Source organism: Oncorhynchus tshawytscha, linkage group LG19 (genome assembly GCF_018296145.1).
Source record: "Oncorhynchus tshawytscha isolate Ot180627B linkage group LG19, Otsh_v2.0, whole genome shotgun sequence".
NCBI classification, from domain to species: domain Eukaryota; kingdom Metazoa; phylum Chordata; class Actinopteri; order Salmoniformes; family Salmonidae; genus Oncorhynchus; species Oncorhynchus tshawytscha.
In genome coordinates this window covers 55519774-55546205 of record NC_056447.1, presented here as the reverse complement: position 1 = coordinate 55546205, position 26432 = coordinate 55519774, and the positions used below count along the sequence as shown (strand labels likewise).

The following is a 26432-nucleotide window of genomic DNA, read 5'->3' as shown; positions in this document are numbered from 1 at the left end:
GACTCCACCCCACCTCTTCCAACAAGACTCCACCCCACCTCTTTCAACAAGACTTCTTTCAACAAGACTCCACCCCACCTCTTCCAACAAGACTCCACCCCACTAACCCCACCTCTTCCAACAAGACTCCACCCCACTAACCCCACCTCTTCCAGGTCAGTGTTGTACAGTTTTTTTGGGGGGGGGGGCGTTCTAACCTGATCCTCCAGTTTCTTCCTGAGCTGCTGGCACCGGTAGGAGAGCTGCACGTTGTGTACCAGGCGCCGCAGGGTCTGGAAGCGTCTCCTGGCGAGCCACGCCCGGGCGTACTTCTGTAAGATCAGCGCTTTCTGCACCTCCACCATCTGAGAGTTGACACACACAGACGCATTAATACAAACAGACTACTGACATCTAGTCAAATTCCCAATGCGGTCTCAGTTGGTAGATAATGTGTTGATAGCTACAGCAAAATCAAATCTATTTCAGATAGGACACAGCACAATACCTTTTTATAGCGTTTTCTGGCGATCCAGCCTCTAGTGAAGGCTTGGATGATGATTGAGGAGGACCGGACCATTCTAAAGATCTGTCTGGTGAGATGACCTCTCCAGTACCTCTGAATGACCACGGCAGCCCAGCCCTGTTTCAACGCTGCAGCCGTCACAGATTTACTAGAGAGACGGGGAGAGACACGATCCTTCTAATACGGAGCTCAATATTCCCACAATGCCAAGGAGGAGGAGGAAGGGTGAAAAGAAGAAGAGGCTAACAGCATGTGATAACTACCATCTTTTGTGGATTGGGGTTATCAATCCTTGGTTCCAAATATTGGGGAAGATGTCTGAGCTGAGAATGATGTTAAAAGAGTTTAAGTATGGCCTCCCGGGTGCCGCAGTGGTCTAGGGCACTGCATCGCAGTGAGGCCTTTTTGGGTTGGAGGGTTTATATTTTGTCAATGTAATTGGAGAATCAAGTGGGTTCTGGTCGTCTTTAATAGTTTATTCTAAGATGTGTAATTGATCATGTATATGGTTTTTCTGTTTGTTCTTTGTTATAGAGCCAATCAGATTGGAGAAGTGGTTTACCAACACATCTCCATTTTGGATACATAACTCTTCGTTCAGTTGTTTGTTTAGTGTGATCCATTTTTCCCAGAAGTGGTTAGATTCCATGGACTCTGACATGCTGCTGCTCCTTTTTCCGTAGTGTATTTCTGTATTGTTTTAGTGATTCACCATAGTGAAGGCCGAGGCTCAGGTTCTCTGGGTCTCTATGTTTTTGGTTGGATAGGTTTTTTGCATTTTGCATCAAACCATTTGTCATTATTGTTAATTTTCTAAGGTTGACTGCTTTAAATATTTAGATTGGATAGGGAAGCTGAAAAGGTCAAATATACAGTTTAGTCTTTCTACTGCCAAGTTCACACCTTCACTATTACAGTGAAATGTTTTGTCCAGGAAGTTGTCTAAAAGGGATTGAATTTGTTGTTGCCTAATTGTTTTCTGGTAGGTTTCCACACTAGTTTCCTTCCATCTATACATTAGCGTCTCTTAATATTGTGCAGTTTCTTTGGCTTTGATGCCTCATGATTGAGTATTGCTCTGTTCAGGTAGACTGATTTAGCTGTGATCTGTTAGTGGGCTGACTGAACGCTCAGAGACTCTGGGTTGAGGTCAGTGATAAAGTAGTCTACAGTACTACTGCCAAGAGATGAGCTGTAGGTGTATCTATCATACGAGTCTCCTCGAAGCCCAACATTGACTATGTACGGACCCAGTGTGCGCGACAGAGCTGCAGGAGTTGTGACCTATTTTTGTTGTCTTAGTTGTGTCTAGGGGGGGCATATGGGGGAGAGAGTACTGTCACCTCCAGGTAGGTTTTGTCCCCCTGTGTGCTGAGTGTGTCAGGTTCTTGTCCAGTTCTGGCAATTAGGTCGCCACAGACTAGTAAATGTCCCTGGGCCTGGACATGGTTGATCTCCCCCTCTAGGATGGAGAAGCTGTCATCGTTAAAGTATGGGGATTATATTGGGGGTAAATGTTGTTGGTAGCACACATGAGAAATGTTTCTCTGTTGAGATCATTTCTAGCCAGACGTAAAATGTTCCTGTTTTGACTAATTTAATAGAGAGGGTTAGGTCTGCTCTATACCAGATTAGCATATCCCCTGAGTCTCTTCCCTGTTTCACACCTGGCAGTTTAGTGGATGGGGCTACCAGCTCTCTGTAACCTAGAGGCCAGCCAGTGGGTCTGTCTCATCTATACCATGTTTCTTGTAGGATGACTGTCTTTCTTTAAAGAAGTCCAGGTTCCTGCTCTTTAGGCCAAAGCCAGATGACCTCTGACCTTGTATATTCCAGGATGAGATAGTAAAAGCTTTGTGTTCCATAGTGTCTAGTGTTGGTTTTGTGTGGTTTAGGACCGTACCATTAAATTATTCAGACCCCTTCCCCCTTTTCTAAAATTTTGTTGCAGCATTATTCTAAAGTGGACATTTGTCCTTCATCAATCGACACAAAATTCCCCACAAAGTGAAAACATTTTTGCACATGTACTAAAAATAAAAAATCAGAAAAACACTTATTTACAAAAGAATTCAGACCCTTTGCTATGAGACTCAAAATTGAGCTCAGGTGCATCCTGTTTCCATTGATCATTCTTGAGATGTTTCTACAACTTGTTTGGAGTCCACCTGTGGTAAATTCAGTTGATTGGACATGATTTGGAAAGGCAGACACCTGTCTATAGAAGGTCCCACAGTTGAATGTGCATGTCAGAGCAAAAACCAAAGCCACGAGGATGAAGGGATTGTCCGTAGAGCTCCGAGGCTGGATTGTGTCGAAGGCACAGATCTGGGGAAGGGTACCAAAAAACTCCTGCAGCATTGAAGGTCCCCAAGAACACAGGGGCCTCCATCATTCTTAAATGGAAGAAGTTTGGAACCACCAAGACTCTTCCTAGAGCTGTCCGCCCGGCCAAACTGAGCAATCGGGGGAGATGGGCCTTGGTCAGGGAGGTGACCAAGAACCCGATGGTCACTCTGATAGAGGTCCAGAGTTTCTCTGTGGAGATGGGAGAACCTTCCAGAAGGACAACCATCTCTGCACCAATCAGCCTTTATGGTAGTGGCCAGATGGAAGCCACTCCTCAGTAAAAGGCACATGACAGTCCTCTTGGAGTTTGCCAACAGGCACCTAAAGACTCTCAGATGAGAAACAAGATTATCTGGTCTGATGAAACCAAGATTGAAATCTTTGGCCTGAATACCAAGCGCCACATCTGGAGAAAACCTGGCACCATCCCTACGGTGAAGCATGGTGGGGGCAGCATCACGCTGTGGGGATGTTTTTCAGTGGCAGGGACGGGGAGACTAGTCAGGATCAAGGGAAAGATGAACGGAGCAAAGTACAGAGAGATCTTTGATGAAGACCTGCTCTAGAGCACTCAGGACCTCAGACTGGAGTGAAGGTTCACCTTCCAACAGGACAACGAACCTAAGCACACAGCCAAGACAACGCAGGAGTAGCTTCAGTCTCTGAGTGGCCCAGCCAGAGTCAGGACTTCAACCCGATCGAACATCTCTGGAGAGACCTGAAAATATCTATGCAGCAACACTCCCCATCCAACCTGACAGCTTGAGAGGATCTGCAGAGAATAAATGGGAGAAACTCCCCAATACAGGTGTCCCAAGCTTGTAGCGTCATACCCAAGATGAATCGAGGCTGTAATCGCTGACAAAGGTGCTTCAACAAAGTACTGAGTAAAAGGTCAGAATACTTCTGTAACTGTGATATCAATTTTTTATTTTTAATAAATTAGGAAAAGTATAAAAATGTGTTTTTCCTTTGTCATTATGGGGTATTGTGTAGCCATTATGGGGTATTGTGAAGTCATTATGGGGTATTGTGAAGTCATTATGGGGTATTGTGAAGTCATTATGGGGTATTGTGAAGTCATTATGGGGTATTGTGAAGTCATTATGGGGTATTGTGAAGCCATTATGGGGTATTGTGAAGTCATTATGGGGTATTGTGAAGTCATTATGGGGGAAGTCATTATGGGGTGAAGTCATTATGGGGTATTGTGAAGTCATTATGGGGTATTGTGAAGCCATTATGGGGTATTGTGAAGCCATTATGGGGTATTGTGAAGTCATTATGGGGTATTGTGAAGTCATTATGGGGTATTGTGAAGTCATTATGGGGTATTGTGAAGTCATTATGGGGTATTGTGAAGTCATTATGGGGTATTGTGAAGTCATTATGGGGTATTGTGTGTAGATTGATGAGGGGGAAAAAACAATTTCACCCATTTTAGAATAAGGCTGTAACTTAACAAAATGTGGAAACCGTCAAAGGAAACCGTCACTCACCGTATCAGTCTCTGTCTCAGTCTACTGTCTGTTGTAGTGGTTGTGAAGACACTCACCGTGTCAGTCTCTGTCTCAGTCTACTGTCTGTTGTAGCGGTTGTGAAGACACTCACCGTATCAGTCTACTGTCTGTTGTAGTGGTTGTGAAGACACTCACCGTCTCAGTCTACTGCCTGTTGTAGTGGTTGTGAAGACACTCACCGTCTCAGTCTCTGTCTACTGCCTGTTGTAGTGGTTGTGAAGACACTCACCGTATCAGTCTACTGCCTGTTGTAGTGGTTGTGAAGACACTCACTGTCTCTGTCTACTACCTGTTGTAGTGGTTGTGAAGACACTCACCGTCTCAGTCTACTGCCTGTTGTAGTGGTTGTGAAGACACTCACCGCCTCAGTCTACTGCCTGTTGTAGTGGTTGTGAAGACACTCACCGTATCAGTCTCTGTCTACTGCCTGTTGTAGTGGTTGTGAAGACACTCACCGTCTCAGTCTACTGTCTGTTGTAGTGGTTGTGAAGACACTCACCGTCTCAGTCTACTGCCTGTTGTAGTGGTTGTGAAGACACTCACCGTCTCAGTCTACTGCCTGTTGTAGTGGTTGTGAAGACACTCACCGTCTCAGTCTACTGTCTGTTGTAGTGGTTGTGAAGACACTCACCGTCTCAGTCTACTGCCTGTTGTAGTGGTTGTGAAGACACTCACCGTCTCAGTCTACTGCCTGTTGTAGTGGTTGTGAAGACACTCACCGTATCACCGTCTCAGTCTACTGCCTGTTGTAGTGGTTGTGAAGACACTCACCGTCTACTGCCAGTCTCTGTCTACTGCCTGTTGTAGTGGTTGTGAAGACACTCACCGTATCAGTCTCTGTCTCAGTCTACTGTCTGTTGTAGTGGTTGTGAAGACACTCACCGTATCAGTCTACTGCCTGTTGTAGCGGTTGTGAAGACACTCACCGTATCAGTCTACTACCTGTTGTAGTGGTTGTGAAGACACTCACTGTATCAGTCTCTGTCTCAGTCTACTGCCTGTTGTAGTGGTTGTGAAGACACTCACCGTATCAGTCTCTGTCTCAGTCTACTGCCTGTTGTAGTGGTTGTGAAGACACTCACCGTATCAGTCCTGTCTCAGTCTACAGTCTACTGCCTGTTGTAGTGGTTGTGAAGACACTCACCGTATCAGTCTACTGTCTGTTGTAGTGGTTGTGAAGACACTCACCGTCTCAGTCTACTGCCTGTTGTAGTGGTTGTGAAGACACTCACCGTATCAGTCTCTGTCTCAGTCTACTGTCTGTTGTAGTGGTTGTGAAGACACTCACCGTATCAGTCTACTGCCTGTTGTAGTGGTTGTGAAGACACTCACCGTATCAGTCTCTGTCTCAGTCTACTGCCTGTTGTAGTGGTTGTGAAGACACTCACCGTATCAGTCTACTGCCTGTTGTAGTGGTTGTGAAGACACTCACCGTCTCAGTCTACTGCCTGTTGTAGTGGTTGTGAAGACACTCACCGTCTCAGTCTACTGTCTGTTGTAGTGGTTGTGAAGACACTCACCGTATCAGTCTCTGTCTCAGTCTACTGTCTGTTGTAGTGGTTGTGAAGACACTCACCGTATCAGTCTCTGTCTCAGTCTACTGTCTGTTGTAGTGGTTGTGAAGACACTCACCGTATCAGTCTCTGTCTCAGTCTACTGTCTGTTGTAGTGGTTGTGAAGACACTCACCGTCTCAGTCTACTACCTGTTGTAGTGGTTGTGAAGACACTCACCGTATCAGTCTCTGTCTCAGTCTACTGCCTGTTGTAGTGGTTGTGAAGACACTCACCGTATCAGTCTCTGTCTCAGTCTACTGTCTGTTGTAGTGGTTGTGAAGACACTCACCGTATCAGTCTCTGTCTCTGTCTACTGCCTGTTGTAGTGGTTGTGAAGACACTCACCGTATCAGTCTACTGCCTGTTGTAGTGGTTGTGAAGACACTCACCGTATCAGTCTACTGCCTGTTGTAGTGGTTGTGAAGACACTCACTGTATCAGTCTCTGTCTCAGTCTACTGCCTGTTGTAGTGGTTGTGAAGACACTCACCGTATCAGTCTACTGTCTGTTGTAGTGGTTGTGAAGACACTCACCGTATCAGTCTACTGCCTGTTGTAGTGGTTGTGAAGACACTCACCGTATCAGTCTACTGCCTGTTGTAGTGGTTGTGAAGACACTCACCGTATCAGTCTACTGCCTGTTGTAGTGGTTGTGAAGACACTCACCGTATCAGTCTACTGCCTGTTGTAGTGGTTGTGAAGACACTCACCGTCTCAGTCTACTGCCTGTTGTAGTGGTTGTGAAGACACTCACCGTCTCAGTCTCAGTCTACTGCCTGTTGTAGTGGTTGTGAAGACACTCACCGTCTCAGTCTCAGTCTACTGCCTGTTGTAGTGGTTGTGAAGACACTCACCGTATCAGTCTACTGCCTGTTGTAGTGGTTGTGAAGACACTCACCGTATCAGTCTCTGTCTCAGTCTACTGTCTGTTGTAGTGGTTGTGAAGACACTCACCGTATCAGTCTACTACCTGTTGTAGTGGTTGTGAAGACACTCACCGTATCAGTCTACTACCTGTTGTAGTGGTTGTGAAGACACTCACTGTATCAGTCTCTGTCTCAGTCTACTGCCTGTTGTAGTGGTTGTGAAGACACTCACCGTATCAGTCTCTGTCTCAGTCTACTGCCTGTTGTAGTGGTTGTGAAGACACTCACCGTATCAGTCTACTGCCTGTTGTAGTGGTTGTGAAGACACTCACCGTATCAGTCTACTGTCTGTTGTAGTGGTTGTGAAGACACTCACCGTCTCAGTCTACTGCCTGTTGTAGTGGTTGTGAAGACACTCACCGTATCAGTCTCTGTCTCAGTCTACTGTCTGTTGTAGTGGTTGTGAAGACACTCACCGTATCAGTCTACTGCCTGTTGTAGTGGTTGTGAAGACACTCACCGTTGTCAGTCTCTGTCTCAGTCTACTGCCTGTTGTAGTGGTTGTGAAGACACTCACCGTATCAGTCTACTGCCTGTTGTAGTGGTTGTGAAGACACTCACCGTCTCAGTCTACTGCCTGTTGTAGTGGTTGTGAAGACACTCACCGTATCAGTCTACTGCCTGTTGTAGTGGTTGTGAAGACACTCACCGTCTCAGTCTACTGCCTGTTGTAGTGGTTGTGAAGACACTCACCGTATCAGTCTCTGTCTCAGTCTACTGTCTGTTGTAGTGGTTGTGAAGACACTCACCGTATCAGTCTCTGTCTCAGTCTACTGTCTGTTGTAGTGGTTGTGAAGACACTCATCAGTCGTCTCAGTCTACTGTGAAGACACTCACCGTCTCAGTCTACTGTCTGTTGTAGTGGTTGTGAAGACACTCACCGTCTCAGTCTACTGTCTGTTGTAGTGGTTGTGAAGACACTCACCGTATCAGTCTACTGCCTGTTGTAGTGGTTGTGAAGACACTCACCCTCAGTCTACTGCCTGTTGTAGTGGTTGTGAAGACACTCTCAGTCTACTGTCTGTTGTAGTGGTTGTGAAGACACTCACCGTATCAGTCTCTGTCTCAGTCTACTGTCTGTTGTAGTGGTTGTGAAGACACTCACCGTATCAGTCTACTGCCTGTTGTAGTGGTTGTGAAGACACTCACCGTATCAGTCTACTACCTGTTGTAGTGGTTGTGAAGACACTCACTGTATCAGTCTCTGTCTCAGTCTACTGCCTGTTGTAGTGGTTGTGAAGACACTCAGTCTCTGTCTCAGTCTACTGTCTCTGGTTGTCTCAGTCTACTGCCTGTTGTAGTGGTTGTGAAGACACTCACCGTATCAGTCTACTGTCTGTTGTAGTGGTTGTGAAGACACTCACCGTATCAGTCTCAGCCTACTGTCTGTTGTAGTGGTTGTGAAGACACTCACCGTCTCAGTCTACTGCCTGTTGTAGTGGTTGTGAAGACACTCACCGTATCAGTCTCTGTCTCAGTCTACTGTCTGTTGTAGTGGTTGTGAAGACACTCACCGTCTCAGTCTACTGCCTGTTGTAGTGGTTGTGAAGACACTCACCGTAGTCTCAGTCTACTGTCTACTGCCTGTTGTAGTGGTTGTGAAGACACTCACCGTCTCAGTCTACTGCCTGTTGTAGTGGTTGTGAAGACACTCACCGTATCAGTCTACTGCCTGTTGTAGTGGTTGTGAAGACACTCACCGTCTCAGTCTACTGCCTGTTGTAGTGGTTGTGAAGACACTCACCGTCTCAGTCTACTGCCTGTTGTAGTGGTTGTGAAGACACTCACCGTATCAGTCTCTGTCTCAGTCTACTGCCTGTTGTAGCGGTTGTGAAGACACTCACCGTATCAGTCTCTGTCTCAGTCTACTGCCTGTTGTAGTGGTTGTGAAGACACTCACCGTATCAGTCTCTGTCTCAGTCTACTGTCTGTTGTAGTGGTTGTGAAGACACTCACCGTATCAGTCTCTGTCTCAGTCTACTGTCTGTTGTAGTGGTTGTGAAGACACTCACCGTATCAGTCTCTGTCTCAGTCTACTGCCTGTTGTAGTGGTTGTGAAGACACTCACCGTATCAGTCTCTGTCTCAGTCTACTGCCTGTTGTAGTGGTTGTGAAGACACTCACCGTATCAGTCTACTGTCTGTTGTAGTGGTTGTGAAGACACTCACCGTATCAGTCTCTGTCTCAGTCTACTGTCTGTTGTAGTGGTTGTGAAGACACTCACCGTGTCAGTCTCTGTCTCAGTCTACTGTCTGTTGTAGCGGTTGTGAAGACACTCACCGTATCAGTCTACTGCCTGTTGTAGTGGTTGTGAAGACACTCACCGTCTCAGTCTCTGTCTACTGCCTGTTGTAGTGGTTGTGAAGACACTCACCGTCTCAGTCTCTGTCTACTGCCTGTTGTAGTGGTTGTGAAGACACTCACCGTATCAGTCTACTGCCTGTTGTAGTGGTTGTGAAGACACTCACCAGTCTACTGCCAGTCTACTGTCTACTGCCTGTTGTAGTGGTTGTGAAGACACTCACCGTATCAGTCTACTGCCTGTTGTAGTGGTTGTGAAGACACTCACCGTCTCAGTCTACTGCCTGTTGTAGTGGTTGTGAAGACACTCACCGTATCAGTCTACTGTCTGTTGTAGTGGTTGTGAAGACACTCACCGTCTCAGTCTACTGTCTGTTGTAGTGGTTGTGAAGACACTCACCGTATCAGTCTCTGTTGTAGTGGTTGTGAAGAGTCTCTGTCTCAGTCTACTGCCTGTTGTAGTGGTTGTGAAGACACTCACCGTATCAGTCTACTGCCTGTTGTAGTGGTTGTGAAGACACTCACCGTATCAGTCTACTGCCTGTTGTAGTGGTTGTGAAGACACTCACCGTATCAGTCTACTGCCTGTTGTAGTGGTTGTGAAGACACTCACCGTATCAGTCTCTGTCTCAGTCTACTGCCTGTTGTAGTGGTTGTGAAGACACTCACCGTATCAGTCTACTGTCTGTTGTAGTGGTTGTGAAGACACTCACCGTATCAGTCTCTGTCTCAGTCTACTGCCTGTTGTAGTGGTTGTGAAGACACTCACCGTATCAGTCTCTGTCTCAGTCTACTGCCTGTTGTAGTGGTTGTGAAGACACTCACCGTATCAGTCTACTGCCTGTTGTAGTGGTTGTGAAGACACTCACCGTCTCAGTCTACTGTCTGTTGTAGTGGTTGTGAAGACACTCACCGTATCAGTCTACTGTCTGTTGTAGTGGTTGTGAAGACACTCACCGTCTCAGTCTACTGTCTGTTGTAGTGGTTGTGAAGACACTCACCGTCTCAGTCTCTGTCTACTGCCTGTTGTAGTGGTTGTGAAGACACTCACCGTATCAGTCTCTGTCTACTGCCTGTTGTAGTGGTTGTGAAGACACTCACCGTATCAGTCTACTGTCTGTTGTAGTGGTTGTGAAGACACTCACCGTATCAGTCTACTGTCTGTTGTAGTGGTTGTGAAGACACTCACCGTATCAGTCTCAGGCTACTGTCTGTTGTAGTGGTTGTGAAGACACTCACCGTATCAGTCTACTGTCTGTTGTAGTGGTTGTGAAGACACTCACCGTCTCAGTCTCTGTCTACTGCCTGTTGTAGTGGTTGTGAAGACACTCACCGTCTCAGTCTACTGCCTGTTGTAGCGGTTGTGAAGACACTCACCGTATCAGTCTACTGCCTGTTGTAGTGGTTGTGAAGACACTCACCGTATCAGTCTCTGTCTCAGTCTACTGCCTGTTGTAGTGGTTGTGAAGACACTCACCGTATCAGTCTCTGTCTCAGTCTACTGCCTGTTGTAGTGGTTGTGAAGACACTCACCGTATCAGTCTACTGCCTGTTGTAGTGGTTGTGAAGACACTCACCGTATCAGTCTACTGCCTGTTGTAGTGGTTGTGAAGACACTCACCGTATCAGTCTCTGTCTCAGTCTACTACCTGTTGTAGTGGTTGTGAAGACACTCACCGTATCCGTCTCTGTCCGCGGACGTACTGTTGCAGGATGATGGCCGCCTCCCTCATACGGAGGAACGTCCTCCTGTGGCTCCACCCCCTCACATGCTTCTGGATGGTCACACACGCCCCTCGGAGACGGTCCAATCGCAACTTCTCCAAGTACGCCACCTGACCCGCTCGGAAGAAGATCTTGGTCCGGCCAAACTTGTACTGGTTGGAGTCCTGGGAGGGGAAAGCGGTTTGCAAAAAGGAGATCTATATAAAAAGAACAGATCGACCTGGATATACGCCTCAACAGATTCACCAAGGAGACAGTTCAGCGTTGTGTTTTAAAGCACATGCACAACTCTTGCCTTTTCATCGATGTCAACGGGAGACGTTCAACTAATATTCTAAAAGTTAAGAACACAGATCAGAAGAGCGCTATAAAAAGCAAGCAAGGGGGACGGGGGGACGGACGGGGGGGGTTTGACTCATATCTCCTGTATACGTTCAACCCTCACCTGAATCAGCCTCTGCAGCACGGTCCTACAAGTCTGCTTCTTGTCGGTGAGAACCAGCTCCTGTTGGCTCATCAGTATACTGTACCGGCTGTAGAACTCTATGTAGGTCCACCTGACCAATCAGAACACAGTTCAGTTAATACAAAAGGTTAAGCTTGTAAGGACGTTTCCCGGGACACAGAAAAGTCCTGGACTAAAAAGCACTTTCAACAAAGATTCTCAAAAAAAAAGAAAAGAGCGTTGTTTTTAGTCCATGACTGATGAATCTGTACTCGGGGAAACTGGCCCGTAGATTTCACTGCTGTGTTACTGTTGGAAGTATGGAGGGGTGGATGCTGGTTTAGGATCACCTGGAGGGGTAGCTCTGAGCGCTGATGTGAATGGTCTCCAGGACTCCACACGCCCTCAGCTGCTGGACCACCCGCTTAGAGTCATACCTGACGAGACATAAAGACACACTCCGGGATATCAAGACGACGTATTGAGAAACACTCCGGGATATCAAGACGACGTATTGAGAAACACTCCGGGATATCAAGACGACGTATTGAGAAACACTCCGGGATATCAAGACGACGTATTGAGAAACACTCCGGGATATCAAGACGACGTATTGAGAAACACTCCGGGATATCAAGACGACGTATTGAGAAACACTCCGGGATATCAAGACGACGTATTGAGAAACACCCCGGGATATCAAGATGACGTATTGAGAAACACCCCCGAGACACACGCAATATTAAACTACAAATACAGTCCAGAGCTCGTAAGAGATTGATCTCTCATGGGACAGGGCACAGTGACAACACAGACTACAGTAGCAGAAGATGGTTTGCGGTTTTTAATGACCTCATCCCGACGGACGTAGAGTATCAAGTAGGTACCGTGCTCGGGCCTACTTACTCGAATGGCATCTTTTCCTCGTTGGGCTTGATGCAGCGTACGTAGTGAGGAGTGGTGGCGTTCAGCGTCTCCATCAGCAGGTACAGAGAACTGCGGAACTGAAAGAAAAACAGTGTCACATACATAGAGAGGATACAGACAGACTTGTCACACACGGTCCAAACTCTATTACACATACCAATCGCAAAAAAAGGTGGTCGGCTGAATGACTTTCATTTGACAATTTAAAAAAAAAAGTCTGTACAATATGTTGTTTTAATGACAAGTATAGTAATTCTATTTGTGTTTATTGGTTTCTTTTCTAAGCGATGTAAACATGATTGGTCACCTACCTTCTCCCCCACGGTGGTCCTGAGATTCTTATTGGTTGGCTTCACCCCCGGTCGGGCAGGCCTCACTTTAATGCCTTTGCTGCCCACTCCGCCTGGCTCCTCCTCCAGGAAGAAGTTGGCCAGGAGAGGAAACTGATAGGTGTCAGGGAATAGAATGAGTCATACATAACAGTCCAGTATGTGTAACAGTTTAGCTTCCGTCCCTCTCCTCGCCCCTACCTGGGCTCGAACCAGGGGACCCTCTGCACACATCAACAACAGCCACCCACAAAGCATCGTTACCCATCGCGCCACAAAAGCCTCGGCCCTTGCAGAGCAAAGGGGGAACAACTACTTCCAAGGTCTCAGAGCGAGTGACGTCACCGATTGAAACACTATTAGCGTGCACCACTGCTAACTAGCTAGCCAATTCACATCGGTTACATTCGGTTCAAACAAGATATGTTTCAAACATGTAATAAGACTAGTATGTAGAGTGTGCAAATTTTTATAAACAAAAGACCACCCAGGAGCCTGGACCGTGACACCACCCAGGAGCCTGGACCGTGACACCACCCAGGAGCCTGGACCGTGACACCACCCAGGAGCCTGGACCGTGACACCACCCAGGAGCCTGGACCGTGACACCACCCAGGAGCCTGGACCGTGACACCACCCAGGAGCCTGGAGTGACACCACCCAGGAGCCTGGACCGTGACACCACCCAGGAGCCTGGACCATGACACCACCCAGGAGCCTGGCCCATGACACCACCCAGGAGCCTGGCCCATGACACCACCCAGGAGCCTGGACCATGACACCACCCAGGAGCCTGGACCATGACACCACCCAGGAGCCTGGACCATGACACCACCCAGGAGCCTGGACCTGACACCACCCAGGAGCCTGGACCGTGACACCACCCAGACCATCTAGGAGCCTGGACCATGACACCACCCAGACCATCTAGGAGCCTGGACCATGACACCACCCAGACCATCTAGGAGCCTGGACCATGACACCACCCAGGAGCCTGGACCATGACACCACCCAGACCATCTAGGAGCCTGGACCATGACACCACCCAGACCATCTAGGAGCCTGGACCATGACACCACCCAGACCATCTAGGAGCCTGGACCATGACACCACCCAGACCATCTAGGAGCCTGGACCATGACACCACCCAGACCATCTAGGAGCCTGGACCATGACACCACCCAGACCATCTAGGAGCCTGGACCATGACACCACCCAGACCATCTAGGAGCCTGGACCATGACACCACCCAGACCATCTAGGAGCCTGGACCATGACACCACCCAGACCATCTAGGAACCTGGACCATGACACCACCCAGACCATCTAGGAGCCTGGACCATGACACCACCCAGACCATCTAGGAGCCTGGACCATGACACCACCCAGACCATCTAGGAACCTGGACCATGACACCACCCAGACCATCTAGGAACCTGGACCCTCTTCATATTTACAGGTTGCTTTAAGATCTTGACTCAGGTAATACCTCCGATCCTCTCTAAGCGTCATCATCGTACAGCTGTCTGTACTGCCAGGGGGTGTTGTCAGTTGTAATCTTGAAACCATTAATTTCAACTGCCCTCTTAGATCTGCTATTGTTAGCTCAAAATAGAAGCCCACTGTGGTCTTTGCTCACCCAGTGCTCTTAGTTCAAATGTGAAGTCCATAAACTTGAATACCCCCCCGGTTTTCAAATCACATAGAGCCCCCCTTTACACGGATCAGTCGTCCTGGTCCCTTTGCAGAAAAACAGCCCCAAAGCATGATGTTTCCACCCCCATGCTTCACAGTAGGTATAGTGTTCTTTGGATGCAACTCAGCATTCTTTGTCCTCCAAACACGACGAGTTGAGTTTGACCAAAAAGTTCTATTTTGGTTTCATCTGACCATATGACATTCTCCCAATCTTCTTCTGGATCATCCAAATGCTCTCTAGCAAACTTCAGACAGGCCTGGACATGTCCTGGCTTAAGCAGGGGGACACGTCTGGCACTGCAGGATTTGAGTCCTTGGCGGCGTAGTGTGTTACTGATGGTAGGCTTTGTTACTTTGGTCCCAGCTCTCTGCAGGTCATTCACTATGCCCCCCGTGTGGTTCTGGGATTTTTGCTCATCGTTCTTGTGATCATTTTGACCCCACGGGGTGAGATCTTGTGGAGCCCCAGATCGAGGGAGATTATCAGTGGTCTTGTATGTCTTCCATTTCCTAATAATTGCTCCCACAGTTGATTTCTTCAAACCAAGCTGCTTACCTATTGCAGATTCAGTCTTCCCAGCCAGGTGCAGGTCTACAATTTTGTTTCTGGTGTCCTTTGACAGCTCTTTGGTCTTGGCCATAGTGAGTTTGGAGTGTGACTGTTTGGGGTTGTGGACAGGTGTCTTTTATACCGATAACAAGTTCAAACAGGTGCCATTAATACAGGTAATGAGTGGAGGACAGAGGAGCCTCTTAAAGAAACACACTGAGAAGGAGAGGTCCATACCTTACTGGTTCTCATGGTGTCTATCAGCTCTTCATACAGGGTGTCTCTGTTCTTCTCTAGAAAGCCCCAGCACTGATATTCTACCTGTATTGGCACAACACAGATTTTCAAAGCAAAGCCACAGATTTGAGGTATGTAATTGGTGAACACAAAAAATATATATATATATAAAAACATAATAAATTGGATGTAAAATGAGCAGAGGTGAATTCCATTGAAATGTAGTCACTTCAGGAAGTAAACTGACATTCCAATTGCTTCCTGAAATGACTGAGTTGAAATGGAATTCAGTCCAACCCTGCTAAGTTCCACTGTAATATAAAAGGGACATGGAGTGTGACTGTACCTTGTCAGCAAAGTGTTGGATGATGAAGGCTTCGTTAGACATCCTGGGCTTCTCAAACAGAGGGTTGTCAGCCAGGTAGTTATACAGCTTCTGAAGCCAGTTCTGATCTGTACCCTGGGGGAACTGGAGAGAAAGAGAGAGAAAAAGAAAGAGAGAAAGAGAGAAAAAGAAAGAGAGAAAGAGAGAGAAAAATAGAGAGAAAGAGAAAAAGAAAGAGAGAAAGAAAGAGAGAAAAAGAAAGAAAGAGAGAGAAAGAGAGAAAAAAGAAAGAGAGAGAGAAAGAAAGAAAGAGAGAAAAAGAAAGAGAGAGAGAAAGAAAGAGAGAGAAAGAAAGAGAGAGAGAGAAAGATTGATAAAAATTGAACATGCAGTATTAGAAATACAAAACAATATGCCACAGACTAGTGCTGCCGACTCTGGGTCACATAAAATCCATGGCGACGGGGAGCCTCAGCCACTTTGCCCTCTCGATCCCTCCCTTCACCATGTATCATCCATTATAAAACGGGCTGGTTCCAGCCCTGAATGCTGATTGGCTGACAGCTGTGGTATACCTTTATAGTTAAATAAAGGATCAATAAAAATAACAGACCGTATACCACGAGGTATAACAAAACATTTCGTTTTACTGCTCTAATGACGTTGGTAACCAGTTTATAATAGTAATAAGGCACCTCGGGGGTTTGTGGTTTACGGCCAATATACCACTGCTAAGGGCTGTGTCCAGGCACTCCACATTACGTCGTGCATAAGAACATCCCTTAGATGTGGTATATTGGCCATATACCACACCCCCTCACTCTTTATTGCTTAATTATACCATGGCATTGTTGAATACTTGTTTCTGATTGGCTTGAAGGGCATTCTAGAGCGTGCATAATTTCCCTATAACGCATGGTATATTGGGTACAACATCTCCTATACACTTCCTGATAAACGGTGACTGAGTTTATCAGGAAGTGTATAGGAGATGTTGTACCCACTGTGACTATTAAAACCTACCTAAAACAGAAACCGTGGATACATGGCAACATTCGCACAAAACTGAAAGCGCGAACCAGCGCATTTGACCACGGCATGGTGACTGGGAATATGGTTGAATACAAACAGTGTAGTTATTCCCTCCGCAAGGCATGTCTAACAGACAAAACGTCAGTACAGAGACAAAGTAGAGTCGCAATTCAACGACTCAGACACGAGACGTATGTGGCAAGGTCTATAGACAATCACGGACTACAAAGAGAAAACCAGCCACGTCGAGGACATCGACGTCTTGCTTCCGGACAAGCTAAACGCCTTCTTCGCCCGCTTTGAGGATAACACAGTGCCACCGACGCGGCCCGCTCCCAAGGACTGTGGCAGATGTGAGTAAGACATTTAAAGATGTTAACCCTCGCAAGGCTGGCCCAGACGGCATCCCTAGCCACGTCCTCAGAGCATGCGCAGACCAGCTGGCTGGCGTGTTTACGGACATATTCCCTCTCTCCCTATCCCAGTCTGCTGTCCCCACATGCTTCAAGATGGCCACCACTGTTCCTGTATCAAAGAACTAAATGACTATCGCCCCGTAGCTCTCACTTCTGTCATCATGAAGTGCTTTGAGAGACTAGTCAAGGATCATATCACCTCCACCCTACCTGACACCCTAGACCCACTCCAATTTGCTTACTGCCCCAATAGATCCACAGACTATACAATCGACATCGCACTGCCCTATCCCATCTGGACAAGAGGAATACCTATGTAATAATGCTGTTGATTGACTATAGCTCAGCATTCAACACCATAGTACCCTCCAAGCTCATCATTAAGCTGGAGATCCTGGGTCTGAACCCCGCCCTGTGCAACTGGGTCCTGGACTTCCTGACGGGCCGCCCCCAGGTGGTGAGCATTTACAAATCGAGAAGATCCTGTCGGGCCGCATCACCGCCTGGTACGGCAACTACACCGCCCGCAACCGCAGGGCTCTGCAGAGGGTGGTGCACAACGCATCACCGCCTGGTACGGCAACTACCGCCCGCCCGCAGGGCTCTGCAGGGGTGGTGCACAGCATCACCGCCTGGTGGTGCAGGGCTCTGCAGAGGGTGGTGCACAACGCATCACCGCCTGGTACGGCAACTACACCGCCCGCAACCGCAGCCTACGGCAACTACGCCCGCAACCGCAGGGCTCTGCAGGTGAGGTGGTGCACAACGCATCACCGCCTGGCTCTGCAGAGGGTGGTGCACAACGCATCACCGCCTGGTACGGCAACTACACCGCCCGCAACCGCAGGGCTCTGCAGAGGGTGGTGCACAACGCATCACCGCACCGCCGCCCGCAACCGCAGGGCTCTGCAGAGGGTGGTGCACAACGCATCACCGCCCGGCAACTACGCCGCCCGCAACCGCAGGGCTCTGCAGAGGGTGGTGCACAACGCATCACCGCCTGGTACGGCATCACCGCAGGGCCAGAGGGTGGGCATCACCGCCTGGTACGGCAACTACGCCGCCCGCAACCGCAGGGCTCTGCAGAGGGTGGTGCACAACGCATCACCGCCCCGGCGCCGCCCGCAACCGCAGGGCTCTGCAGAGGGTGGTGCACAACGCATCACCGCCTGGTACGGCAACTACGCCGCCCGCAACCGCAGGGCTCTGCAGAGGGTGGTGCACAACGCATCACCGCCCAACTACGCCGCCCGCAACCGCAGGGCTCTGCAGAGGGTGGTGCACAACGCATCACCGCCTGGTACGGCAACTACACCGCCCGCAACCGCAGGGCTCTGCAGAGGGTGGTGCACAACGCATCACCGCCTGGTACGGCAACTACACCGCCCGCAACCGCAGGGCTCTGCAGAGGGTGGTGCACAACGCATCACCGCCTGGTACGGCAACTACACCGCCCGCAACCGCAGGGCTCTGCAGAGGGTGGTGCACAACGCATCACCGCCTGGTACGGCAACTACACCGCCCGCAACCGCAGGGCTCTGCAGAGGGTGGTGCACAACGCATCACACCGCCCGCCTGGTACGGCAACTACACCGCCCGCAACCGCAGGGCTCTGCAGAGGGTGGTGCACAACGCATCACCGCCTGGTACGGCAACTACACCGCCCGCAACCGCAGGGCTCTGCAGAGGGTGGTGCACAACGCATCACCGCCTGGTACGGCAACTACACCGCCCGCAACCGCAGGGCTCTCCAGAAGGTGGTGCATCACCGCCTGGTACGGCAACCGCCCGCAACCGCAGGGCTCTGCAGAGGGTGGTGCACAACGCATCACCGGGGGCAAACTACCAGCACTCCAGGACACCAACACCACCCGATGTCACAGGAAAAAGATCAGCAAAAAGATCATCAAGGACATCAACCACCCGAGCCACGTTCTGTTCACCCCGCTATCATCCAGAAGGCGAGGTCAGTACAGGTGCATCAAAGCAGGGACCGAGAGACTGAAAAACAGCTTCTATCTCAAGGCCATCAGACTGTTAAACAGCCATCACTAGCACATTAGAGGCTGCTGCCCAATATACATGGACTTGAAATCACTGGTCCCTTTAATAATGTTTCCATACTGCTACTCATCTCATATGTATATACTGTTTTCAATACTACTGTATCTTAGTCTATGCCACTCTGACATTGCTCATCCAAATATTTATATATTCTTAATTCCATTCCTTTACTTTAGATTGTGTGCATCGTTTGATATTACTTGTTAGATATTACTGCACTGTTGGAGCTAGAAACACAAGCATTTTGCTGCACCCACAATAACATCTGCTTAACACGTGTATGTGACAAATCAAATGTGATATTTACAAGGTAGAATTAAATGGCTTTAGTTCATTCTCACATGTCCTATGTTTGAGCTGCTTTTGAAAGTAAAAGTCGAACTGAAAACATTTTTTGTTGACTTAGATTTTTATAACGGTAAGCTAGGACTGATGGTTTGGTTAGCTGAGCTAGCAAGTCTGTTTGGTTACCACGGCAACTACTGTAGCTATCTAGTAAACATGCTAGCTACTTCAGTGGCTGTTGAACACATTTCTACCTGCAAATTAACATATTTCTAGAGGTAAATGTGTTTAATTATAGCCATGGTATTAAAGGGATAATCAACTCGGGGCTCTATTCGTTCTGTGGGAAAATAATGCCACTCCATGGAAGGTCAGTTTTCCCTACTCCACTAAGCGCGTCGTGGAACACACCTTCCACGTCGTTCATTTATTTTCCACACAACGCATAGAGACCCAAGTTAATTATCCATTTTATATTTCACACTGTCCTGTCATACAAAACAAAACTATACACATCCTTGTTAAATACATCAATTGGTCTCACCAGACATTCTTCATCTAGAAGGTCCAGGATGCCCATCTTAGCTTCAATCAGGTCAATGACCGGCTGATTGTCATAGAAGTCTATCAGAGTCCAGGGAATATCCTCCTTCATGTACTCCTCCTGCTCCAACTTGAACACATGCTGATACAGGAAACAGCAGAAACTAAATACATCTTAGTTGTTACAACCTTTCAGTGAAACAAGTGTATTGCTTTCACCACAATTGAGACATTGCAGAATTCGTAATCCCAGAACCCAATACCACATCTCGAGTGGCTGTAGCTACTGGAGTCCGTGTCACTAGAGAATACATACCAAGTTGAACTGTTGTTGCAGTTTCTCGTTGGCGTAGTTGATGCAAAACTGTTCAAAACTGTTGATGTCAAATGTTTCAAAGCTGGAAAAAGAGGAAAGAGGTGCCAAAATGGAGTGAAAATAACATATGATGATGAATACACTATGCAGTACAACTATCCTACAGTTAATATACAGTACACTATGCAGTACAACTATCCTACAGTTAATATACAGTACACTATGCAGTACAACTATCCTACAGATAATATGCAGTACAACTATCCTACAGTTAATATACAGTACACTATGCAGTACAACTATCCTACAGTTAATATACAGTACAACTATCCTACAGTTAATATACAGTACACTATGCAGTACAACTATCCTACAGTTAATATACAGTACAACTATCCTACAGTTAATATATAGTACAACTATGCAGTACAACTATCCTACAGTTAATATACAGTACAACTATGCATTACAACTATCCTACAGTTAATATACAGTACAACTATCCTACAGTTAATATACAGTACAACTATCCTACAGTTAATATATAGTACAACTATCCTACAGTTAATATATAGTACAACTATGCAGTACAACTATCCTACAGTTAATATACAGTACAACTATGCAGTACAACTATCCTACAGTTAATATACAGTACAACTATCCTACTGTTAACATAACCGACACAAATGTATTTTTGAAGAAGGTTTTAAAACGATCGTGATATTGCTCGTGGTCGATTTATCTCACTTTAGTTGAATGTACTTAAAATATCGTTGTGAATAAAAGCGTCTGCTAAAACGACGCCGTTGTCACGTATTCACACATTACCCATAGATATCCAGGACACCTATGAAGGAGTGCTGTTTCCCCGGGACCTGCAGCGCTGCGTTGATCTTCTGGATGACGCAGTCGAACAGGTGGGCGTAGATCTGCTTGGCGAGGGCGTCTCTGGCGTTCACCGCCCGCTTGCTGGTTACCGGCTTCACCACCGTCTCTGCCACCATGACGAACCGGCGGTGGCACAGCCAACGGGTAACACCGTCAGGACTGACCCTGAGAAGGTCGCAAAAGGCTGCTATGTGGGGATCACTGGACTGGAGGGGGGAGGGAGAGAGGGAGGGAGTGATGGAGAGGAGGGAGTGATGGAGAGGAGGGAGTGATGGAGGGGAGGGAGGGTGCGAGAGGGGAGGGAGGGTGCGAGAGGGGAGGGAGGGTGGGAAGGGGGAGAGAGGGAGGGATGCAGAGGGGAGGGAGGGAGGGGAGGGAGGGGAGGGAGGAGGGATGGAGGGAGGGAGGGAGTGGGGGGAAGAGGGATGGAGAGGAAGGGCAGGAAAGGGAGGAAGGGAGGGAAGGGAGAGATGGAGAGGAAGGGCAGGAAAGGGAGGGGAGGGAAGGGAGAGATGGAGAGGAAGGGCAGGAAAGGGAGGGGAGGGAGAGATGGAGAGGAAGGGAGGGAGGGAGGGCAGGAAAGGGAGGGGAGGGAGAGATGGAGAGGAAGGGAGGGAGGGCAGGAAAGGGAGGGGAGGGAGAGATGGAGAGGAAGGGAGGGAGGGCAGGAAAGGGAGGGGAGGGAGAGATGGAGAGGAAGGGAGGGAGGGGAGGGAAGGGGAGATGGAGAGATGGAGAGGAAGGGAGGGCAGGAAAGGGAGGGGAGGGAAGGGAGAGATGGAGAGGAAGGGAGGGAGGGAGGGAGAGGGTTGGTTTTCAGTTGCTAATAAAGAATGTCCTTGATATTTGTAGGTGGTCATCAACCTTTGAGTCAAGATCACTTTGAGTCAAAATGCAAGCTGAGGTCTACCGCTCTGATTTTGTTTATTAACATGACTTGTAAATGTAAGCCTATGAAAAATTAACCAATTAAAAACCGTTCTGTAGCAATGAGGTTTGTGCAGGAAGCTATAGGCTCAATACATTAACACCACATACTGGCTTTGCTTGAATTTACCAATGCATTGTTGTTCGGGACATTTTTCCCCAATTATATTTCGAAATGTTGAGGTAGGATATATGATCACACCAGTAATAGATTTGTTGTTGTATTACTTGTGAGGCACAGCTGAGTGAGCAGACATTAAAAATAATTAGCTTTTTATTTGACTAGGCTGATGGTGCCTGCATCTGAGGGTCCGTCTCAACAGAGGGAGAGAGCGGCAGACTGAGGGAGAGAGCGGCAGACTGAGGGAGAGAGCGGCAGACTGAGGGAGAGAGCGGCAGACTGAGGGAGAGAGCGGCAGACTGAGGGAGAGAGCGGCAGACTGAGGGAGAGAGCGGCAGACTGAGGGAGAGAGCGGCAGACTGAGGGAGAGAGCGGCAGACTGAGGGAGAGAGCGGCAGACTGAGGGAGAGAGCGGCAGACTGAGGGAGGGAGCGGCAGACTGAGGGAGAGAGCGGCAGACTGAGGGAGAGAGCGGCAGACTGAGGGAGAGAGCGGCAGACTGAGGGAGAGAGCGGCAGACTGAGGGAGAGAGCGGCAGACTGAGGGAGAGAGCGGCAGACTGAGGGAGAGAGCGGCAGACTGAGTGAGAGAGCGGCAGACTGAGTGAGAGAGCGGCAGACTGAGGGAGAGAGCGGCAGACTGAGGGTCTGTCTCTGCAGAGGGAGAGAGTAGCAGACTGAGGGTCCGTCTCTCTACATCCCTCCGCTCTCCCTTTCCTCCACTGACTCTGACCAAAAAGAGACACCGTCTTCCAGCTGATGGCGAAACTCGAGTCGCACCGCATTATTTCTGCCTCATGCACAAATTCATGTTGTTACTCCTATGAACAGAGAAAGTTAAATATTCCTTGATATTAAAAGCCCCCAAGCCACTAACAACAACACATGCCTATAGATACACTTTCCTCCTCATTCATTACTGCTGCAGTGCTTGTTGTAGCGCTGACTGGGAACAGGAAGAACATGAAAGTATCTATCTTTACTGCCTGCTACGCTACTGCAGACACGCAGTCATCTGAGCATTCTGATTGGCCGGCGGTAAGCATAGTGCACTTGATTTCCTCTCCAGGCCCACCAGGAAGGCAGAGTTTGCTCCTTCAGGCACATGAAATGGCAACAGTTTGCCCACCTGGGGCGAGACTAATTAAAAAATACAAACACAAGGATTTATCGTTCTATTTTTTTTGGGATCGACTAGAAATGCCTTGGAGATCAAGAAGGCGACGGTGATCGACCGGTTGGTGACCACCGGTATAAAGGGTTCACACCGGGCTGGATTTCCACTGGCACATACACATATCAAGCCAATGTTTTCCCGGGAGAAACGTAAGTTAGACTTACACTAATTGATGACCTGTCTGATCCAACGTTTCTGATCTCTACATTTCCCAGGTGTAGAATCCCAGCCAGCACCTTGAACACATCAGCCTGGAAGTCCTTGGTTAACCCTACAGGGAGGACAGAGGACAGTCAGGAGAATAACACTGCATCCTGCAGACATACCTACATAAGGACTTCATAACCCATACATAAGACAGGGGAATAACACTGCATTCTGCAGACATACCTACATAAAGGACTTCATAACCAATACATAAGACAGGGGAATAACACTGCATTCTGCAGACATACCTACATAAAGGACTTCATAACCCATACATAAGACAGGGGAATAACACTGCATCCTGCAGACATACCTACATAAAGGACTTCATAACCAATACATAAGACAGGGGAATAACACTGCATTCTGCAGACATACCTACATAAAGGACTTCATAACCAATACATAAGACAGGGGAATAACACTGCATTCTGCAGACATACCTACATAAAGGACTTCATAACCAATACATAACCCATACATAAGACAGGGGAATAACACTGCATCCTGCAGACATACCTACATAAGGACTTCATAACCCATACATAAGACAGGGGAATAACACTGCATCCTGCAGACATACCTACATAAGGACTTCATAACCCATACATAAGACAGGGGAATAACACTGCATCCTGCAGACATACCTACATAAGGACTTCATAACCCATACATAAGACAGGGGAATAACACTGCATCCTGCAGACATACCTACATAAGGACTTCATAACCAATACATAAGACAGGGGAATAACACTGCATTCTGCAGACATACCTACATAAAGGACTTCATAACCAATACATAAGACAGGGGAATAACACTGCATTCTGCAGACATACCTACATAAAGGACTTCATAACCCATACATAAGACAGGGGAATAACACTGCATTCTGCAGACATACCTACATAAAGGACTTCATAACCAATACATAACCCATACATAAGACAGGGGAATAACACTGCATCCTGCAGACATACCTACATAAGGACTTCATAACCCATACATAAGACAGGGGAATAACACTGCATCCTGCAGACATACCTACATAAGGACTTCATAACCCATACATAAGACAGGGGAATAACACTGCATCCTGCAGACATACCTACATAAAGGACTTCATAACCAATACATAACCCATACATAAGACAGGGGAATAACACTGCATCCTGCAGACATACCTACATAAGGACTTCATAACCCATACATAAGACAGGGGAATAACACTGCATCCTGCAGACATACCTACATAAGGACTTCATAACCCATACATAAGACAGGGGAATAACACTGCATTCTGCAGACATACCTAGGTGAATAGCGAGTTAAAGAAATCAATTGATATTTTAGTAATTTAATATCCGCTCTTATCCAGAGACACTTACAATCCGTTCAGTCAACTTAATTTATTAAGTAAAGAACCACGATCCCTGCAAGCAAAATATTCTGCAATATTAGGTCCCCAACTACAAATGCATGGTCATCAAACAAATGTCTGATAACAGTACATGTTGATCTGAGCAGTAAGTTGACCTACAGAGTGACGTTGACCTACAGAGTGACGTTGACCTACAGAGCGACGTTGACCTACAGAGCGACGTCGGCCTACAGAGTGGCAAACAGCGCGACGTCGGCCTGCAGAGCGACAGAAAAGAGCGATGTCTCTCACCCAACAGAGAGAAGGTCCTGCGTGTCTCCTCCATGTCCTTCCTATCGTCCACGCCCTCGATAGCAGTCTCCCCTCCCATACTGGTGTACCTGAACTCATCTGCCCTCACTGGAGACAGACAAGCACACAGACACACGTCCATTAGCACGTTATTGACCTACCCCATACACTACAGGAGCCTACATTATTTAATCTGTTGTCAGGATGTCAGTGTAACTACTGACTCATCTGGTTGAGTAACGGTGATAGACAAATAAATAAATAAATAAATAAATAATTAATAATAATAATAATAATTGAAATGATGACTTTCATGGCCTAGTCAGAGGCCGTATCGTCCCCCTCTCTCTCTCTCTAGGGGCCGTATCGTCCCCCTCTCTCTCTCTCTAGGGGCCGTATCGTCCCCCTCTCTCTCTCTCGGGGGCGTATCGTCCCCTCTCTCTCTCTCTCGGGGCCGTATCGTCCCCCTCTCTCTCTCTAGGGGCCGTATCGTCCCCCTCTCTCTCTCTCTAGGGGCCGTATCGTCCCCCTCTCTCTCTCTAGGGGCCGTATCGTCCCCCCCTCTCTCTCTCTAGGGGCCGTATCGTCCCCCCCTCTCTCTCTCTAGGGGCCGTATCGTCCCCCTTCTCTCTAGGGGCCGTATCGTCCCCCTCTCTCTAGGGGCCGTATCGTCCCCTCTCTCTAGGGGCCGTATCGTCCCCCTCTCTCTAGGGGCCGTATCGTCCCCCCTCTCTCTCTAGGGGCCGTATCGTCCCCTCTCTCTCTCTCTCGGGGCGTATCGTCCCCCTCTCTCTCTCTCTAGGGGCCGTATCGTCCCCCTCTCTCTCTCTCTAGGGGCCGTATCGTCCCCCCTCTCTCTCTCTAGGGGCCGTATCGTCCCCTCTCTCTCTCTAGGGGCCGTATCGTCCCCCCTCTCTCTCTCTAGGGGCCGTATCGTCCCCCCTCTCTCTCTCTAGGGGCCGTATCGTCCCCCTCTCTCTCTCTAGGGGCCGTATCGTCCCCCTCTCTCTCTAGGGGCCGTATCGTCCCCCTCTCTCTCTAGGGGCCGTATCGTCCCCCTCTCTCTCTAGGGGCCGTATCGTCCCCCTCTCTCTCTAGGGGCCGGGTCCCCCTCTCTCTCTAGGGGCCGTATCGTCCCCCCTCTCTCTAGGGGCCGTATCGTCCCCCCTCTCTCTCTAGGGGCCGTATCGTCCCCCTCTCTCTCTAGGGGCCGTATCGTCCCCCTCTCTCTCTAGGGGCCGTATCGTCCCCTCTCTCTCTAGGGGCCGTATCGTCCCCCCCTCTAGGGGCCTCCCCTCTCTCTCTAGGGGCCGTATCGTCCCCTCTCTCTCTAGGGGCCGTATCGTCCCCCCTCTCTCTCTAGGGGCCGTATCGTCCCCCTCTCTCTCTC

General features: G+C 48.4%; 1 protein-coding gene across 1 annotated transcript in view; it reads right to left on the bottom strand.

Annotated features, from left to right (window-relative positions):
* Positions 1-26432, bottom strand: part of myo5c (myosin VC) — a 55479-nt gene that overhangs the window by 20250 nt on the left and 8797 nt on the right. The window contains exons 8-21 of the mRNA XM_042301191.1: positions 25043-25150; positions 23327-23433; positions 20879-21144; positions 20048-20129; positions 19733-19873; positions 15413-15535; positions 15067-15150; positions 12564-12695; positions 12232-12329; positions 11676-11762; positions 11326-11437; positions 10833-11044; positions 488-653; positions 198-344 (exon numbers count right to left, since the gene is read on the bottom strand). Of these exons, the coding sequence (XP_042157125.1) occupies positions 198-344; positions 488-653; positions 10833-11044; positions 11326-11437; positions 11676-11762; positions 12232-12329; positions 12564-12695; positions 15067-15150; positions 15413-15535; positions 19733-19873; positions 20048-20129; positions 20879-21144; positions 23327-23433; positions 25043-25150 (1865 nt within the window). The remainder of the gene's footprint in view (positions 1-197; positions 345-487; positions 654-10832; positions 11045-11325; positions 11438-11675; positions 11763-12231; positions 12330-12563; positions 12696-15066; positions 15151-15412; positions 15536-19732; positions 19874-20047; positions 20130-20878; positions 21145-23326; positions 23434-25042; positions 25151-26432) is intronic.